Source organism: Entelurus aequoreus, linkage group LG13 (assembly GCF_033978785.1).
Source record: "Entelurus aequoreus isolate RoL-2023_Sb linkage group LG13, RoL_Eaeq_v1.1, whole genome shotgun sequence".
Classification (NCBI taxonomy): domain Eukaryota; kingdom Metazoa; phylum Chordata; class Actinopteri; order Syngnathiformes; family Syngnathidae; genus Entelurus; species Entelurus aequoreus.
In genome coordinates this window covers 69,146,166-69,167,040 of record NC_084743.1, presented here as the reverse complement: position 1 = coordinate 69,167,040, position 20,875 = coordinate 69,146,166, and the positions used below count along the sequence as shown (strand labels likewise).

The 20,875-nt window shown below is 37.5% G+C and overlaps 1 protein-coding gene across 3 annotated transcripts in view; it reads left to right on the top strand.

Annotated features, from left to right (window-relative positions):
- LOC133663661 (arf-GAP domain and FG repeat-containing protein 1-like) overlaps positions 1 to 20,875 on the top strand; it is a 57,088-nt gene that overhangs the window by 34,671 nt on the left and 1,542 nt on the right. For 2 of the 3 annotated variants that reach the window (XM_062068328.1, XM_062068327.1), the window contains 7 exons: positions 4,390 to 4,505; positions 5,133 to 5,298; positions 6,802 to 6,958; positions 9,076 to 9,195; positions 17,994 to 18,144; positions 18,226 to 18,305; positions 18,503 to 18,610. In XM_062068328.1, coding sequence (XP_061924312.1) covers positions 4,390 to 4,505; positions 5,133 to 5,298; positions 6,802 to 6,958; positions 9,076 to 9,195; positions 17,994 to 18,144; positions 18,226 to 18,305; positions 18,503 to 18,610 — 898 coding nt within the window. The remainder of the gene's footprint in view (positions 1 to 4,389; positions 4,506 to 5,132; positions 5,299 to 6,801; positions 6,959 to 9,075; positions 9,196 to 17,993; positions 18,145 to 18,225; positions 18,306 to 18,502; positions 18,611 to 20,875) is intronic. The other variant, XM_062068329.1, reaches the window with a different exon arrangement.

Sequence of the window (20,875 nt, the reverse complement as noted above, 5' to 3'; positions counted from 1 at the left end):
GTTCAATTTAGTCAAACATTATTTTTCCAAAGTAAAATGTGCAGTGTTGATTAGAGTTGGAGAAATATAATGTAATGATATACTGCTAATAAATACAGCGCAGCCAACCGCAGGGAAGACATTAGTGGAATTAAAATGTCTTTGCAACCTAAGTACTAAAGATCGACCGATATGTTTTCTTCAGAGCCGATATCGATTATTAGTAGTGAAGTAGGCCAACATCCGATATTTTGTGCCGATATTTATTATTGTAAAAGTGACATATTGGCTTCAGAATTAAGAATTATACATTTATAAACTCTAACACAAGTATGTTTTTTTGAGAAAACAAACAAAAAACAAAGTGCAGAGAGTTCCTTGGCACAGCAGCACCTCTTGCCACACAGACAGGCTGAAATATGCATCCCTTAATAACAACTGTGATTGATAAAACGATTCCAAATTCACAAGTGTTGATATTGACAGACTGTTAGCAGGCTGATCATCTAGCAATATTACAGTTGGTTACAAAATGGTAAAAAAATACAAAACATAATGTACAGATCATTAAATGCATTATTTAGGTACAACTATCATACTGTAGGTTACATTATTAACATGGGGACGGCGTGGCGCGGTTGGGAGAGTGGCCTTGAGGGTTCCTGGTTCGATCCCCACCTTCTACCAACCTCATCACGTCCATTGTGTCCTTGAGCAAGACACTTCACCCTTGCTCCTAATGCGTCGTGGTTAGGGCCTTGCATGGCAGCTCCCGCCATCAGTGTGTGAATGTGTGTGTGAATGTGTGAATGTGGAAATAGTGTCAAACCGCTTTGAGTACCTTGAAGGTAGAAAAGCGCTATACAAGTATAACCCATTTACCATTTAACATCTTTATCAAGGCATGATCGTAACAATACACATTTTGTATTATGCATTATTCGGCAGCCCACACATACATACTTAGGCAGCATATTCAAAATGTTTCTGCAGCTTCTTGTGTGGCACAAACTATTCTCTATCCTCTTTGCGTGTTTCTGCAATAAAACTAGACTAAATTTAGTTTTGAGTTTTTTCATCTTTCTCTCAATCACACAAACATGATTTTACTCTAACTAACTGTTTCCACTTCGATATTTTCAGCAGTTTTGTTTCAAGTGATTCCCAGACACGTAGTGAGGTACTACAAGCTAACAGCTGCCGCTTATGTTTATGAAGTTTTTACGGTATTCTGCTCATAGTAATGTTATAAGTGGTTGTGGCATGTAGAGGACTGGGATGTTTATTACCGTATTTTTCGGAGTATAAGTCCCTCTGGAGTATAAGTCGCATAATAAAGAAGGAAAAAAACATATATAAGTCGCACTGGAATATAAGTCGCATTTTTTGGGGAAATTTATTTGATAAAACCCAACACCAAGAATAGACATTTGAAAGGCAATTTAAAATAAATAAAGAATAGTGGACAACAGGCTGAATAAGTGTACGTTATATGACGCATAAATAACCAACTGAGAACGTGCCTGGTATGTTAACGTAACATATTATGGTAAGAGTCATTCAAATAACTATAACATATAGAACATGCTACACGTTTACCAAACAATCTGTCACTCCTAATCGCTAAATCCAATGAAATCTTATACGTCTAGTCTCTTACGTGAATGAGCTAAATAATATTATTGGATATTTTACGGTAATGTGTTAACAATTTCACACATAAGTCGCTCCTGACTATAAGTCGCACCCCCGGCCAAACTATGAAAAAAACTGTGAGTTATAGTCCGAAAAATACGGTACAATTTTGGGAGAGTTTTCTGTGTTTACGCACCTTCGACCCATCCACCATAGTGACCCTACTCTTTCTCCGCTGTGTGTTTAAGGACCCTGCAAAAGACCTCGGATTAAAAAAATAATCATACATCAAAATATAATCTAAAATGATAGTAATGGTGATAGAAGGATTGCTATTCATTATCAATAAAAAAAAATTAAAAAACGGCCAATACATGTCAAAATGCCAAATATCGGGGCAGAGAATTGGTCAATCTCTACTAAGCACAGTAAAATATATTTCTACAGTGGTATCAGGGGATACAAGTTTAATTAGTTCTCTGACGCAGCTTGTGCCTCAAAAATTGTATTGCCAAACAGCGTCGCCCACTGAAATGAAAATATTCAGTGTTGCAACTCTAAATACAAGAGGCCCTATCTGATGTTATTGTAGCATGTTTGGGTTTTCAAAATGATATATTATTTCTACAGTACATAATTTTTGTGTGCGACAAGACTTTCATTCAAGTACAATCTGACCTTTCTATCCTCAATGAAATGATAGACTACTTAATTTTTGCTTGTTAAGCATACTCTCGAGGCTTTTGCCTTTTTATAGAAGACATTTCTGATTTCAAATGATCAACTAAAAGCATACTTGCCAACCTTGAGACCTCCAATATCAGGAGGGGTGGGGGGCTTGGTCGGGGGTGGGGGGCGTGGTTGGGTGGGGGCGTGGTTAGGGGCGTGGTTAAGAGGAGAGTATATTTACAGCTAGAATTCACCAACTCAAGTATTTCATATATATATATATATATATATATATATATATATATATATATATATATATATATATATATATATATATATATATATATATATATATATATATATATATACAGTGGGGCAAAATTATTTAGTCAGCCACCCATTGACAATCAATGGGTGGCTGACTAAATACTTTTTTGCCCCACTGTATATATATAAATACTTGACTTTCAGTGAATTCTAGCTATATATATATATATATATATATATATATATATATATATATATATATATATATATATATATATATATATATATATTTTATTTTATTTTTAATTTTTTAATTTTTTTTATTTATTTATTTATTTATTTTATTATATATATAAATAAAATAAATACTTGAATTTTAGTGTTCATTTATTTACACATACACACACACACACACACACACACACACACACACACACACACACACACACACACACACACACACACAACACTCATCTACTCATTGTTGTACTTGAAAGTACAATGCTTTGTTAAGGGTTGAATTGGCCATCCTCTTTCTATTCTCTGTCACTATTTTTCTAACCATGCTGAACACCCTCTCTGATGATGCATTGCTGTGTGGCACGCACAAAAGTGCTTTCATCAAATGCACGAGAGTGTGGAATCTTCCATCTCTCCCTAGCATGGCCCAAAACTTTGTCCAGTTTACATCTGCTGTGACAACAAGAAACACACGAGCCTCCACTAGGGGGCAGTGTAGCGTACCCAGATGTAAAACCTCTTTTGCACAATCAGCCTTTTCATATAAAGCCATAAAGGAATGGAATGACCTCACAACAAACTTGAAAAGTCTAACAGATTACTCTTCATTCACAATTGAAGTTAAAAAGTGGCTTTGGAGCAATCAAAGCTGCTCCCACGGTCACTAAGATGGGCATTATGTTTGACACATCAACCTAATGTGTATTATATTTATCCATGAGAGCATTTTTACTGTAAATTGTGAGGTGTGTGTGTTAAAATCATGGTTGTTTTTACAAATGATGACAGATGTGAACAAAAGCATGTATTGTCTTTGTGTGATGATGTAAATGAGGTGTGGTTGTATTGTATATTAAGTATGTGTCCATGAAAGGGCATTTTATGACTTTTTTCTTAATACTTGTGTATGATTTTATTGTCATAATTTTATTGCATGATTTTTGTATCCCTTTAATTTAGGTAGCCAGGGACTGCAGATGGAAATTAGCTATTTACCTATAATCTGGTACAGAACATATCTGTCTTTGAGCTTAATGTTTCTGTACATTGTCCCTTCAAATAAAGACTAAACTAAAACCGGTCAATCCTTGCTTCCTGGGGAAGATCTTCCCTGGCAAGCAATTGGTACTCCAGTACTTGTACCCGGAGGCTGGTCAGGTCCAATCGCAGCTGCGGCAGACTTTTTTTTTTTGGGCCGTGGCCTCCAGCTCCGGCTGAATACCGTGAGTTTGTCGGGAGAAAATCTCTGTCGGGAGGTTGTCGGGAGAGGCGCTGAATATCGGGATTCTCCCGCTAAAAACGGGAGGGTTGGCAAGTATGACTAAAAGTCACGTTATTTGTTATTTCTACAACCTGGATAAGCGACAAGAACTTTGTCAGGGACCGTTTATATACTCTATACAGTGTTACCTCGATTATTGCGGGGGTTATGTCCAATGTAGGGGTGCTATTTATTTGATGGTTTATGTAAATATTATATATGTATTTAACATCTTTATAAGCCCTCCAGACAGCTTTCATACGATACTAATAAACACTTCCTATGGTCTTAAAACAGCCTCATAAAGTACAATTGTTTTGTTCTTGTGTGTCTTTCAGGTATGTAGACAGATCTGGCTTGGCCTTTATGATGGGAAAACCACCTCATTGGCGGATTTTAGAGAACCACAGAAAGCCAAAGAGTTTCTTCAAGAAAAATATGAGAAGAAGAGATGGTAAGGGACTTTAAAATGCCTTAAATGGAAACGCCTATCCTCACTTGACTTGTACTTGAATTAGTAAGAATAAAGAGTTTGGCCAAAGCTGCTGTGTTACCCTAATGCAGTGCTTCTCAAATATTTTCTGTTACGGCCCCCTTTGGAAGAAGAAAATATTTCACGCCCCTCCTTGGAAGAAGAAAATATTTTGCGCCCCACCCCCCCACACTCTCCACCGTGACTAAAAATAATATACGGTAATTTGTCTTTAACATTGTTATAACTATACTTCTGCACAACATTTGGCGCTTATTAACATTAAAGGAAACAACACACCGGTCTTTTCTTGTCTCCCACCGTGGTTCCAGTTAAGCCAATTCTACATATGCTTCGTCAAATTCTGGTACAACAAAAAAAACATGTTCCCCGAGGTAGCACGCGCCCCCCCACTATTTGAGAAGGACTGCCCTAATGTTTGATTAAAAATAAAATGCACTTTTATAGTCGAATAACAAGTGATGCTTGTTAATAAAAAGTAAATAAATACATGACACCATCATAGCTAATAAATATTGATAAAACAAATGTTTATATTGTTCTGGTTGTTTGTTCATTGGTGGGTTTGCTGTGTGTATGGCTTTCTAGGTATGTACCTCCTGAACAGGCTAAGGTGGTGGCATCAGTGCATGCTTCTGTTTCTGGATCTTCAAACAGTAGCAACAGCAGTACTCCGGAGGTTAGACCTCTTAAGTCCCTCCTGGGGGACTCGGCCCCTACCCTGCACCTCAACAAGAACACCCCACCTAATCAGGTGAGTTTCATACAATCAGTACAATTAAGACTGAAATATTTTCTCAGGTCACATAGCTTGCATCGCCTCTGATGGCGTCTTGAATAGCTCTTCAGCAAGGACTGGCGCATGACTTGCAATTCTCTTTTAAAAGGGAGACACCACACCTGTTGTCGTCTAGATATTTATTTGCCTTCTTGCAAAGAGTGAGCAATGACAACTGCAACATCTTTGTTGGCACAATAACTAATTCAAAAACATCAGTTTAATGGACGCTTTACTCATAATCTAGTGGAAAAGACATTCAAGAAGTTGATCTGTGCAACCCCTGAACGAGTCATGGCAAAAGACCAGTAAATTTGCAACATTATTCGGCCGTTTGGAACATGAGATGAGCGAAAGCTGTGTAATTGAAAATAAACAAAACTGGTAAATAACTATTCTAACAACCTTCTGGTGTTAATGTTTATGTTAATGCCTTATTAATGTTCAGAGCTCGCACGTTTGTGAACACACCGTGCTTGAAAGTTGATTGACAGGGAATGTGACACGCATTATTGTGGGTTTCCTGGAGGTCGTCTTCATTACTAAAAATCCTCTGCCGTTTTCAAGGAAGGTTTTTATTTTGTATTTTGTTTTGCAGTCAGTTTGAAGCCTCCCTCTGTCGCCGACCCCCTCGTCGTCATGTGACATGACTGTGTGACTATTATGATTTTGCTTACCAGTTTCGATGACCTGCCTTATCTTGCCTCAGATTGGCCAGTCAGTAATGTTTCACCCTAACCTTAGTCAATTGTGACTAAGGTTAGGGTGAACGCAGAAATTGTATACCTTACTTTTTTTTGTCAAGTTCATTGATTATTGATTAGGCATATTAGCGGTGTGTCATTTAAAAAGTAGCAACCATTGTGACATCCCAAACTTCTAGTAGACCTGCTCTTTTTTCACTCATTCGCTCTTCGTCGTTTTTCATGTCATAAGGTCGGGAATTTGCATGCACGTTGTGCGGCCTATTAATAGTTTTTTTTTAAATTATTACAACATTTTAAAATAATTAAATCGAAATCAATATGTGATTAATTGTCTAGCCTTAGTGCACGTCAGGGTCTGTGGGACGATATGCAGGGGGAGCAGCAAGACGGCGTCTCTTACACAAGTTCGCAAGAGTGAATACCGGGTTTTACATGTACACAAATGAATTTGAATGAAGTTTTACAATAATGGACACTACTAGAGAAGAACATTCTTAGAAGTGTTTGTAATATTTTGGTCATCCAATCTAATCTACTTGAGCGTGACAGAATATTATAAACATCTTTACATCATTCTACATTGACAATATTAATTACCACCTTTCTGACACCTTTCACCAAACTGAGCATTACAGTTTCTTAACAGCGGAAATTTTTTTAGTCTTGTTTTGGATCTCATTGAGTATTGTAGTTGTATGTTTTCTATCTACTGTACAGTCAGACTACTTTCTGTTTCACCTGTGTCTACAAATACTTCTCTTGTCTCTGCCAGTCTCCCGTGACCAGCCGTGGACAAACGCACCAGCAGCATGACAAGAAGTTTGACCTCCTCAGTGACCTGGGCGGAGACATCTTTGCTGGCCCACCAAAAATGAACGCAGGCGCCGGCTCGGGTTTTGCAAACTTTGCACATTTCAACAGCCACACAAGTAAGTGATAGATGCAATCATACCTCTTAATAGAGTCCCGGCATGGAGTCTCAAATTATCTGCTGCAACATCCCTCCTAAAATATTTTATTAAAAATTGGCGTTGACATATATTATGTATTTATAAAAAAAACTGTAGCTGGGGACTTTGCAAAAACAGATTTCTCTTTTTTTTCATCTTCATTTTTCATTCAAGGTAAAAGTTATCAGACCATAGATGCTTTTTTTAGACACTGTAATGTCAACAAAAAAACTGACAAGAAATATGTGATCATGCTAAATGTCTTACACACATAGTAAGAGCAGGCACGGGCAGATAACAAGGTTAGGTTAGGTTACTTTATTTGCACCCGAAGGTAAACTTGTTTTGCAGCCAGCAAGATTAGGACATCCGTTAAAACATACAGATAAAAGTAAAATCCTAAACATGCAATACAAAGAATCACCACATAACAGGCATCACAAACATTGGCAAGATCAGAAAATAGTAAATGTACTCAAAGTTCCCCATAAAAAGGATTAAAAAAATGAAATCCCAATCAGATAAGATTTGGGACAAGCCAGTATAAAACACCATAAATAGAAGAATAAATTACACTAAAACCAATATAGGCAAAAAGAGGGACTACAATTTATGCCTTGCCAATTGCTAAATTAGCCGCTATGGAAAGAACTGCATCACAGCAGAAAGTAAGCAGCTAATAACAGGAAGTTTGTTAAGAGTTTAGAGAGAGGATAATATAAGCATGCTCTCTTGGTGTGGAGCAGCCAGGCGTACACGTAAGGGGAAGGAGAATGGATCAATATATTAGTGCCAATACCAAGGGTAGTATCAGTAAATATTTGATAGTAGATCAATATTCTTATTCTCACAAAATTATTTTTTTGACGTAAATTTTTTTGTTTTGTTAATGTTTACAAATTCAGAAAGTATGTTCCTGGACACAGGATGACTGTGAGCGCAAAAACCAAATGATTTAAACGAGTAGCAGATTTTTTGTTTTTGTTTAATTATTGTGTTTTGTATTTAGGACTCTAAGGCACACTCCTTGTCATTTTCGAAAATTGACAGTGCGGTTTATAACCTGGTGCTCCTAATGTACAGATTGATTCTGGTTGTGCTTACCGACCTCAAATGAATTTTATTTGGTAAAATGTGTAATCTGCTTGGCACTCAGCAACATAGGGTTGGAGTTGGGGATTAAATCACCAAAATGATTCCCGGGCGCGGCGCCGCTGCTGCCCACTGCTCCCCAAGGGGATGGGACAAATGCAGAGGACAAATTTCACCACATCTAGTGTGTGTGTGACAATCATTGGTACTTTAATCTTTAATCTAAAGTGTAACCAGTAGATGCCAGTGTGGACTGCAAACTGACGCCTGTTCAATAAATGATGCTAGCAAGTACAGTTTAGGAAGCAAACTTCAAACTTTGATGTTTCATTGAAAATATAGAACATTACACACGGTGCTCAAAAATCATTTAGTACGACTTTGGTAAGCTACAGCGCATTGCGTCTTCAGTAGTCAGACTTGCTGCGCTTTAACATACGGGTATTATTATGGTGTGGGTATAAGGACCCCAAAATGGCACCTACTAGGAGACACATTATCTGGCGTTTTGTTTCGACCTATTATGCAAAACCAACTTTTCCTGCTGTTGTGTATTTGGGATCTGCATAAGTCCCGAAAATTTGCATACATACAACAAATCTACTGAATGCCTATTTATATAAACAAGGTTTGTCTATAAAAGCCTGAATAGTAAAATTGTTAGCCTCTGCAGCCTTCATTATGAAGGCTGCAGATTATATGAATTTGTTGTCATTAAACCAAATGAACATCTTCACTATACTGAATACCTCCCAACAATAATTATAATGCTTTGCTTTGCGTAAAGCATATAATCATTCCTTGTATACAATAGATTCATTCTCAGTTTTCATTGCGACTCTGCATCACATGACATTCCATCCCTGATGATCTTTCATGTTTACCCCATAATCCATTGTTGTGTGTGTTTTTGTTTTAGTCTTTACTGTCGTAAATGCCATTTTCCTCTCCTTGTTTTTGTTGGTCTGTCTGTCATCACATCATCATCCTGGCACCACCTCCAGCGGCACAGAATAGCAACACAAATGCAGACTTTGCTAATTTTGATGCATTTGGGAGCACCCCTGGGTCGATGTGTGGGTTCCCCTCAGCACCCCAAGCCCCGTTCCAAGCCTCGAACGCAGGTAGAGCAACACCCCCTTGCCAGACACATGCTTAATTCACACTCACTTCATTTACTTGCATAACTATGTGGAAAGGTGCCTTAATACATGTGTGGCCCCTCATGGTTTAATTTTCTGTCTATAAAGTGTGTACGCCCTGTACAATGTTGTAAAGCAGTAATTCTTAGACTGTGGTATGCCAAAAAATCACTTACCGGTAATTACATATTGAAACAGTGTTACTGTTCAAACTGTGTAGTGTTACAGTGGCCAAAAATATTTAATATACTTGTTAAATAAACCTTCTGCCTTATTTTTTATGAATATTTAGGCTTACTCCGCTACTGTATTTTTTATGTGGGTCATTATGGTGGTACTTGGAGAGCCAAGTGTTTTATGAGGTGGTACTTTGAGAACCATGACGGCTAAAACCATCCACCCTTGACCTTGTCATGGCAGGCACAACAGCAACCTCTGCTGGAAGTTACACAGTTGTCAGTATCTCAATAGGCCTCGTTTACAGGGCTCACCAAATCTGATTTTTTTTGCTCTCGATTGACCCAGATCTGATTTTTTTGCCAGTCTTAACACTCCAAAGTGCTTCAAATCTGATCTTTTGGCATTAGATTCAGGCAACCACAGGAGGAGGCAGTCCAAATCCGATTGGAATCTGATCTTTTCAAATGTGACTTCACATACGGTGGCTTTTTTGTCAGCTTTGGCCAAGCTACTTCACTCATGTGCACCGGGAAAGACGCAGTCGCCAGCGGAAGTGAATATTTCATCACAACATCCGGTTTCGGTGAGCAAAGTCTATTTAAGACGACCAAATTTTCGGTGCATCACTTGTCAATAGTGCACAAATAATAGGCTATATGTAATATATGAATATGTATTTTGATTCCGAAGAAATAGTCATAGTTGAAGGACCGCAATTGGCGCCTTGGCGCATTTGCTTACATGTGAACTCAAAAATAAAGCTCACACAGATCCACGCTGATGTCCGTGTCTCCTCTACTTGACAGCCATTAAAATATTACAACCCTACCAAATATATTACACTATAAACATCCATTCATACATTATATTACTTAAATTTATTTTCACATTAAAAAAAAACACTCATTTTATTTAAAGTGTGGCGACTTTTATTTTATTTTGTTGTAGCGACTTCCTACTGGTTAACTTCTATTGTTTTCACTTTATCGCACTGTGCATGCAAGTGACGTCGAGGCCACATTCGCGTTTATACTGGAGTCTGATTAAAATCACATTTTACTTGCAGTGTAAACAGTCAGCTGGGAAAAAATCTGATTTAAAAAAAAAAAATCCAATCTGGGCCACTTTAACCTGCAGTATAAACATAGTCACTGTGCAGCTTTGCAGAAGAAAGATACGGTTGCTGATGGCTTTCTTGAAAACACATTTTTGTTGTCATAATGATTGTGAACGACAGGCAAAATTAAAAAAAGAAAAGTGCAGTTGCCCTTTAAGAACCTTAATTCCAGCCTTACATTTTCTATCATTTATCCTTTTCAGTTTTACCAGAGATGTGCTGATTTATTTCCCACTGATCAGTCTCAGCGTATTTTCTTGAAAAAGTAGGCTGTTGCCGAATAATGCATCACAAACATTTAAACATATTTTTAGTCCCCCGGCTGACAAGCTCGTAGCTAACTTGTCTTCATACACAGTGTGGAGTCGCTGCAATAATTAGCATTATCATTACAGCAAATAAACTGCATCTACTAGTATCTTAAGTACCATTGTCAAAAATATTATTACTGTAGGACGAGGCTAAAAATGTAACACAGCTTTAAGCAACAGAAAAAAATAGGTGCTTACACGACAAGAGGAGGATTAGATTGATCCATAAATTGGTGGTATCGACACCAAAGGTGGTATAAATATATTGATTGATACTAGAGTGATTAGATTAATATCTTTATTTTTTCAAAATATTTGTTTGTTGTTTGTATGTTTACAAATGCAGGTGCTAATTCCCTGGACACAGGAGGACTTTGAGGGCAAAAAGGATTGATGAGTAATATATGGTAGTTTTTGCTTGTCTGTAGTTATTGTGTACTTTGAAACTAATTCAAATATTGTGCTGATATTGTTAAAAGTGTCACTAGCACTCACCATAAGTAAATAGGAAGATTTAGAGTTAATACATGTGATGAATATTTGTATTGGCTAATCTCACTCATGAATAATCGGTGTCAGAATTGCAGCCTAATCCCTGATCAAAACATCCGTAGTTTATACCACTGAGCAATGACGCTACCATTCGTGTTTTTGGACACTCAGAATAAACACAGATGTCTGAGCCAATATTTGAAACTAAGGCCTCCTGGCTGTGAGGCAGACATACACACTACACACATCGTGCTGCTCACTTTGACTTTATACCTTTTTTTTAATTGTGTGCCTTTGGTTTCATTTCTGTTTATCCATCTTTGATCACACATTGCTCCATTATTCATTTTTTTCCCTTCCCTTTCCTTCTTTTCTGATTTTTTTTTTTTATCAATTGCTTCTTTTTGGGCTGCTAGCATTCACTGTGCTGTCATCCAGTCGCAGTATGTGTGAGTTTGCAAGTGATCTGCCTTTCCAGGCTGCATACAGTAAGTCTCCTTCTGGCTTTGTGTATTGTGTCGTCACCCGCCTTCGCCTGTCTTTGTGTGTTTTAGCGTGACGCTTTGTGTGTGCGTATGCGTGTGTGTGTGTGTGTGTCACCCTATATAGCGTTTGACAATTTCACTGCTTGTAACCTTTTTATGTAGCTGCATTAATACTAGGGGTGTCTCGATACGACTTTTTCACTTCCGATATGATACTGATATTGGAGCCTTGAGTGTTGGCCAATACGATATCGGCAGGAATCATAGCACACACTTCTGTTATTCTGTAACCACGGTATAAATGTACATACTATAATTATTTTGTAGTGTGGAATGTCAGAACATGTTTAAACAAATGAAAGTACTCAAAGAACAATGGCAGGTATGAAAACACCAACCTTTTGACAGATTTATACTTTTGAAATGGAGTATCAATATGTGCTTCGGCGACGCCTAGTGGTCACAATAATTCAGTAAGATAAGCTTAAGTCTAGTGTAAAGTTAAGTTGAAAGATGCGGACACGTTTGTTACTTGCATGTGTAAGTAATATGCGACTAGAATTATTAGATACTTGTTTATGTTAACAAATGTGGTGTTTTAGACTGCAATTATGTTCAATTAAGGAGATGTATTATTGTATATTGTATATATTGTGTGCCTAGCTGTTGTGTAGCTGCTAGCTCCTAAGAGCCTATATCCTACCATGTTTACTTTTTGTAAATGATTTGACTAAAATACAAGAAAAGACCAACCTTGGGTGCTTATTGGAGGACATTTAGATTTAAACTGGCTGTCCAGCTTTGCACAAGTAAATGCACGGCAGAACTTCTCGTATCGGAGCGTTTATCAAAGATTTAACATGCAAGCCGATATCATCCAATACTTGTTTGTTTTGCTGATATTGGACTTATATCCACTATCAATATCAGGACACCCCTAATTATTACAGTCACTGCTTTTTCATTATTACCATAGCAGACATAGCATTAAATAATGTAAGCAAGGAGTGTCCAAACTTGTTCCACCAAGGCCTGCATAACAAAAAGTCATAAGTATTAGAGGGCCATTTTGATATTTTTTTATTTTGTAAAAACAAATGCTAAAAACAGACATTACATATATTTGAAGACAAAACTTAGTGTCAGCGTTGTGTTATAGGTTAAAAGTGTTATATTATTAATTTGTTTAGCAGTGTCCAAAGTGTGGCCAGGGGACCATTTGCAGACCGCATCTTGCGATTCGTTGGCCCTCAACATATTGTCGGAAAAAAAATAAAAATATTTTCATGCATGTCAAGGGCTTCAAAAAGGCATCCAAACATATACAAGAAAAAACAGCAATTTCAATAGGATCCTTGAAGGGCTCTGCATCGCACCAGTGGGGCTTGCGCCGCTTTTTTTTATGTAAGTATGGGAAAATAGATGTAATGTAATGAGAAAAAGTTGAACTGTTGATACTAATAACTAATAAGCCAATTTGTCTCTTGTGACACAGAGCTACCACTATTTTTTTTATGTATAATTTCTGGTTGTAGCGTTTAAAAATAAATATTCCACGCATACTTACACTTTTTGAATAAAATGTTCAGTTTTTTGCTAATTATATTATGTATTTTTGCTTTTTTTCTTGGATTTTCACTGTTTTTGGATACTTACTTATTCTGGATAACCCTGCTCTAGATCATTTTCAGATCTATCTGTCAATTATACGTTTTTATTTTTTGGGCAAAGACAGTTGTAATGTGTTGTTTATAGTGTCACTGTGGCAATATTGTCTTGTTACATTACACCTGTTTGCTCCTTTATTTCACTTTTTAATGTTTTTTTTGTAGCATTATTTTTAAAATGTGCCGTGGACTTCTAAAAATTTGCTTTGGACATCCCTGATTTAAGCTGAAAAGGTTTGAAATATACACTGCAAAAAGTCAGTGTTCAAAAACAAGAAACAAAAATTAGGGGTATTTTATTTGAACTAAGCAAAATAATCTGCCAATAGAACAAGAAAATTTGGCTTGTCAAGACTTTCCAAAACAAGTAAAATTAGCTAACCTCAATGAACCCAAAAATACCTTAAAGTAAGTATATTCTCACTAATAACAACTGTACTATTATATGAGTACGTATTTTCTATTGTTTCATTGAAAATAAGACAGCAAAGTCCATTTGGCTGTCATCTGTTTTAATATGAGACACAATTGTGTCAAAGTCATGATTTTTTTTGTTTATGCTTGAAATAAGAAATGATTACTTTAAAAAAAGTAGTTTTATACTTGTGAGTGTTGATGACACAGCTTTGCAACAGTTGATATTCTAGTTTCAAGCATGTATTACTCAATATAATGTCATAAAATATAAAAAAAACAAGCTGTAATATTTTACTGAGATAATTTAGGACCAAAACCCTTAAAACAAGTAAAACACCCTAACATAAAATCTTATGTATGGCCGCGCAAGTCCCGGGATGCTCAAAATGTCCATAACACACCCAGCCGAGTCCCACGGGGAGGGGGGATAAAAGTTGGAAAAGTCGGCAAAAGTCCCAAAAATATTCAAAATACTGACCCAGGTTCGAGTCCCTCAAGTCTCGCCGCCGGCCACGCAAGTCCCGCCGCCGGCCGCACAAGTCCCGCCGCCTGACGGGATGCCCAAAATGTCCAAAACGCGCCCAGCAAAGTCCCATGTTAAGGCGGGAAAAGTCGGTAAAATGTTCAAAAATCACACCCGGATTCCAGTGCCACAAGTCTTAAGACTTGTGGCACTCCATGTGGGACTTGAACCTGGGTAGGTATTTTGAACATTTTTGGGACTTTTGCAGACTTTTTTGACTTTTCTCCCTCACTTCCCGTGGGACTTTGCTGGGTGCGTTTTGGACATTTTTTTGCATCCCGGGACTTGTGCGGCCGGCGGCGGGACTTGTGGGACTCGAACCTGGGTAGGTATTTTGAACATTTTTGGGAGTTTTGACCATTTTGGCTGCCTTTTCCCCTCTTCTTCCACGCCTTCCTGTGCACCATTGCTGGGTGTGTTTTGGACATTTGGACAAAAATTGTTTCAAGCATGTTTTACTCAATATAGGTCATAAAATCTCAGCAACAAGCTGTAATATCTTACTGAGATCATTTAGGACCAAAACCCTTAAAACAAGTAAAACACCCTAACATAAAATCTGCTTAGTAAAAAGAATTATCTTATCAGAGAGAAAATAAGTAAATATCACCTTTATTTGAGATATTTAATCTTACTTAGATTTAAGTTTTTGCAGTGTAGCTGAAGGGTTAATAATGTTAATTTTCTTTCATTTTTTGGCGGGTAACGCAAACATGATTTGAAATTCAGTGCACATATTGGATAAAAGGTGCTGCTCCTTACATCACATGGTTGAGCGCAGAAGATAGATGTCTACGTTGTCCTGTAGAGCCTGACTCCCCTCCTAACTAGACTAGTCTCTTCTGGCGTGTGTGTGTCTTCACCCAGCACTGACAATCTAGGCCCCCTTATGACGCTATAATCTTTCTCTCTCTCATGCAGGTAGTGCTTCAGGGGGACTAGCAAATGCCTCCTTTGCACATTTTGACATCTTCCCCAAATCATGTAGTGCCGACTTTGGATCCTTCAGTTCATTCTCCCAGAGTAACTCCACAGGAGCAAGCGGGGACGCTGTTCAGAGTACTAGCGTCCCTGCCGATAGATATGCAGCCTTCGCTGACCTGGATAACACGTGTAGCTCTGGCAAAACAGAGCAAGGTAAACCTCTAATGCTCACCTAAATTTTAGCAACTTAAAGGGGAACAGCACTTTTTTTTAGAATTACATTAATAATTTACAATCTCTTTTTATGCTATACAGCAAGTACGAGGTGGCTACAATGCAGGTAATAGGAGTCATCTATTGGGCACATAAAGCCCTCTAAAGAAAACGTTTAAAAAACGCCAACAATACTCCATTTACATCTCCTGACCTGAATATTAACCAAGTATTAGCAATATTGTTATAAGTACTTTTAGCGGCGCCGTAATCTCATAGCTAACTAGCTTGTGCACCTATAACATATTGAGCCGGTGAGCTGCTGCGTCGCCTCTTAACTGGTAATAGTTAATTTTAGATGATAAATCATGTGTCTCACCTGTATAGTAGAAGATTGTGGCCATAAATCGAGAAGTTGGTCAACTTTGACATTCAACTTAGACCCGGAGATGGCAAGAAAGACATGAAAGGATGCTTGTTGGCTCCCTCCTTTTCTTTTCTTTTTTGACATGCGGGAGGATAATAATTAATTCTTGATCTAAACGGGAATATGTGAACATCCCATCAGTTGGTATTCCAGTGAGAGCAGACATTGTACAGTAAGTGGTTGTTTTACTATGTTCGTAGTTTGTAATTATTTGTTTAGCCCTTAGCAATAGCGCTACTTTGTTGGATCTGTTCAGCAAGCAGCTTCTAAAACATGTAACTCATCCTCCTTATATTCAGGCTCAAAAATATAAGGTTTTGGATCATCATTTGTCCTAAAGAAATCGTTGTTCTTGAATTTGTGATGCCTCTGTGAAATGAATGCCCTACTGTATGCTTAAAATTACCTAAAAACATAAGTATTCCATGTGATTATGAATGTGCGTGTTACTACTTTACATATATACTTACAGCATGTATATAAAACGTTGAAGGTTTTTGGATGTTTTTTTGGAGCCCTTTATAGGCGGAATATACATTATGACCCCCCCTAAAACTCCCTTGTTAGCTGCCTTTTGCTAATGTTTATTTACGAGTTTGAATACATAAAAAAACATGTCCTCTTGTTGGGGCCGGGTCGATAAAACGATAAAATATATTGCGATAGACACTTAATCGATATCAATAAAAATGTGTTTGATAAAACATTCGGTATATATATATATATATATATATATATATATATATATATATATATATATATATATATATATACGAATGTATATATATATATATATATATATATATATATACCTGTATGTATATTTTTTGGTCGGAAGAAACCAGAAATATGTGTTGGCCCTGCGATGAGATGGCGACTTGTCCAGGGTGTACCCCGCCTTCCCCCCGAATGCAGCTGAGATAGGCTCCAGCACCCCCCGCGACCCTGAAAGGGACAAGCTGTAGAAATGGATAGATGAGTGAAGTCACTCATGCTCTGGGAACCCAGCTAAACAGGAAGTCTGAGCAATGGGAATGACACGCTAACAGCCAATCAGGTAACAGTAGCTACCAAATTTGGTTGTGCCATCTTTCTGTCTCGCTGTGGATTCTCTGCATGGAGTAAGGAGAAAAACTAATATCTTGATGTATCTACTCAATGACAGAAACTTGTCTTTAGGTTTGTTGGTTTTAATGCAGACAGTGTGGCAACATTCTGACACTTCTAATGTGTCGGTTTAATGAGCATCTTCCCAAATTAATCGGTGTATTGTTCAATAGTTTATACACTACTGCCATGTAGTGTCTCGAAACTGCAACTACCTTCAAATTTATTACAATTATTTTACCACCTGGCTACTAGACACCTACCTTCTCCACTGATAAATAGCACCGTTGGTAAGTTGGAAATTGTATTACTGTATTTATGGGCAGGCTTAAATAAGTCATAAAAAATAACAATAATTATCAATATCAACCAATATAAAAACTTATATCATGATACAGTTTCCAGTCTACGGTCAGTTTACGGTCTTGTGTTACATAAGGGTTGTGTATGATTGGCAAAATTCCAAAGAAAGGGCAGTTCCCGTTTAAGATTGCTCATATAAGGAGAAATCCCACACAATAAAAGTAGGCTAATAATAAAGTGGAGAGAGAAGTAAGGTTCCCCATTCAAATATTTTGCAACATGCAAGTCAGGCTGATTTGCCATGTTGGACAAGTTCTGTTCTGCATCACAGCCATGGTTTGGTCACACTTTTAGAGGGACTTGGCTTGGACCTAATAGTCCCAAAACCACCCTGTTGGTGGACATCAAGCCTTGGAGCACAAGGTGCTTTAAAAAAGATCTGCATCGGCTCCTTTATTTCATTTGGCAAGTTGACGTTTGTGATGAAAATTTTTGGATTTTTCAAAATATGTAAGTAAGTATTTCCAGACTTTTCTTTTTGATCTTAAACATGGAAACAAACACCCTTGAGTGGTTGAATTGAGTCCTAATCGACTCATGTCTTTCTTTCTCAGGAGGTACCACTATTCCACCCGGGGTGCCTCAGAACCATCGAGCGCTTGGACCAGGAGGGGACCGCTACGCTGCTTTAGCTGAGCTGGATACAGTTTTTGGCCCGCCTGCCCCCTCTAGTGTTTACAATAACAACAGCAGCAGCACACAAGGGTGAGGGGCCATACTTACTGCAACACACTTGTCATTATGGACATTTTGAACAACATTAATTGGTGTTTGGTCTCACTGCAGGGCTGCTTTTAGCTCCGAACCTGGAGTATCCACAGCCCAAGCACAACAGGTCCTACCTGGTATGGCTCAAGGATTTGGGGGTGAGAGATCTTACAAGCATTTTTTATTGAGACACTTATGCTGCACAAATATTCTGAAATTGGAGTCTCTTTGTGATCCTGTAAAAAAGATTCAGATATATTAAGATAAAGGAGATAGTTAGTCCGTATGATTGTGTGATAGGACATACTCCTTACTCTGTCCTTTGAGGTCGTTGTGACTTTATCTGTCCTAACAGCCCAGTCAAGTAATCCCTTTGTAGCTGCTGGTGTCGCCACAGCACCAGCACCAGCACCAGCCAACCCATTCCAGATCAACAGCAGAGTCGCAAGTGTGGCCGCAGCAGGTCTGTCAAAGTGTGCTCGTGTGCGTGTCAGGATTGTGCAAGATTCCAAATGTTGAATTTTTCCAATGATAAAAACATAATGTACACATGAGGTTCATAGTTATTTTTCTGTGAAACATATAAAACAGTCATTTATGGAGTGTCCTTCAATTCAAATTTTAATTGCAATTCTACTTCCTGTTTGTAAACTCAATTCAATGCATGGCATTGAATTGGAATTTGCGGGACATCTATCCATCCATCCATTTTCTACCGCTTGTCCCTTTTGCTCACTTAAATTTGGAATTTTGCACAAGCCCGTTGTGTGTTCGAGTTCGAGCTTTGCGTGCTGCATCCATCCTTTTAATGCCACCTCAGTTTTTATTTTTTTTGCACAGCAGAATTGGCGAACTTTAATTGTAAGCTATGCAGCAGTGAGATCATGCCCTGAATTTGATAAATGCCCTTTTAGAATAAAGTTGCCCTCACATGTGTGCCAATTTGCATTTTCGTAGCCCTCGTCCAGTCATGGCTGTCACTGGCCAGAAACTTTTAGCTGTTGTGCTTAAAACCCCCCAAAACAAAAAACATTGTTGTCCAAAAATATCAGCTTTTATAATTCTACCTTCAGCTGACATTTCCAGTGAATGAAACCTTTATTTGATCTGTAAGGAACACTGCATTGGGCGGATGTATTAAAAAAAGTAAACGGTAGGTGTCTTCCGAATTCCCGATACAAACTTTTTCACTACCGATACAATACCGATATTGGAGCGTTGAGTATTGGTCCATTAGTAGCACTAATCATACACAATTATATTATTTTGTAGTGTGGAATGTTAAAAAATGTTTGATCAAGTTTAATTACTGTACAAACACTAACCTATTTATTATTAACCCTCTGAAATGAAGTAATGCTTTCTGTAAGTTGAAGTGGAGTGGTAATTTGCTTTTTTTGTTACACCAAATGGTCACAATAGTTTATTTAGGTTAAGCTCATGAAGCAGTAAGTTGAACGATGCAGACACATTTGTTACTAGATGTTCTGCAACTATAAATATTTGATACTTGTTTATATTGACAAATGTCATGTTTTACACTAGGTCTGAACGATTAATCAACATCGAGGTTTTAATTGGTGTGATAACGTAACGACAAGAGGCTGGGGATTTTTTTCTTTTTTTTTTTTTCTTCCACTGTCACCTGCATTTGAGTGACAGACATGGTGGCGAATCAGAATTTTTGAGCCTCTCGCATTTGTTCGTCTTTCGCTCCAAACAGGGAGCAAAACGTCTCGCTCTTTTCATTGCTCTCAGCACCTGAGCGTGTTATATTGAACAGTAGAATTAACTGAATGCAGTGAGCCCTCTTTTCAGTCATCCACAATCTATGTGTTGGCGTACGGAGAGTGGGGCACCAACTTTACACACATCGGAAGCTCGTACAGACCGCCTCACTACTCGCGACTCGCCAGTGAGAAGTTCCACAAAGTAACAAAAATTAGGAGGAAAAAAATCTGATTACAAAGCTAAATGCCTCGTTGTGAAAATATTTCAGCTTCAAATCAAATGGGCAATATGAGCCCATCAACACAAACGGAAGAGTGAGAATGCCGTGATCGTATGATAGCAACAAACAAAAAGACAACGTGTTACTTTTTGTTTTTTCAACTAGGAAAAAAAGTGCACTTTAAGATTAAGATTTTTGCTTCCAGAAAATAGTCTATTTTATTATTTTGTTTATTTATTTAGAATGACAATATTACTTACCTTCCAATTGCAGTACAATAATAAACAATTGTACAGTAATGAGAAATACAAATGTATATCATCTATTACATTACATTACATTGTATATTTTTTTATCAGTTATTTCTTCAGTTTAAGAGCATGATGTTGACAAAAGCTCTGAGTCTGTCTGCATAAAGCCAAAAACATTTTTAAGTATATTATTGCGTATTGTTTTAATGTGTGGCACCTTGAGACAAGAATATGTTGATTGACAGTCTAAAATTAACATAGATAGATAGTACTTTATTGATGTCTTCCTTCACTCGCTACTTTTGCAGTTTTATGCAGTTTTATGTATAAAAAAAATTAAATAGCAATCACAATTTTGGAGACCAAAATCCCAATTAGGTTTTTTTCTCAAAAACGTGCACCTCTATTTTAGACTACAATATTATTCAATTAAAAAAACTTATTGTCTAGCCTGTGTGCTTAGCCGTTGTGTATCTGCTAGCTCCTAGTAACTTATAGCCTATCATGTTTAAATTTTTGTAAATGA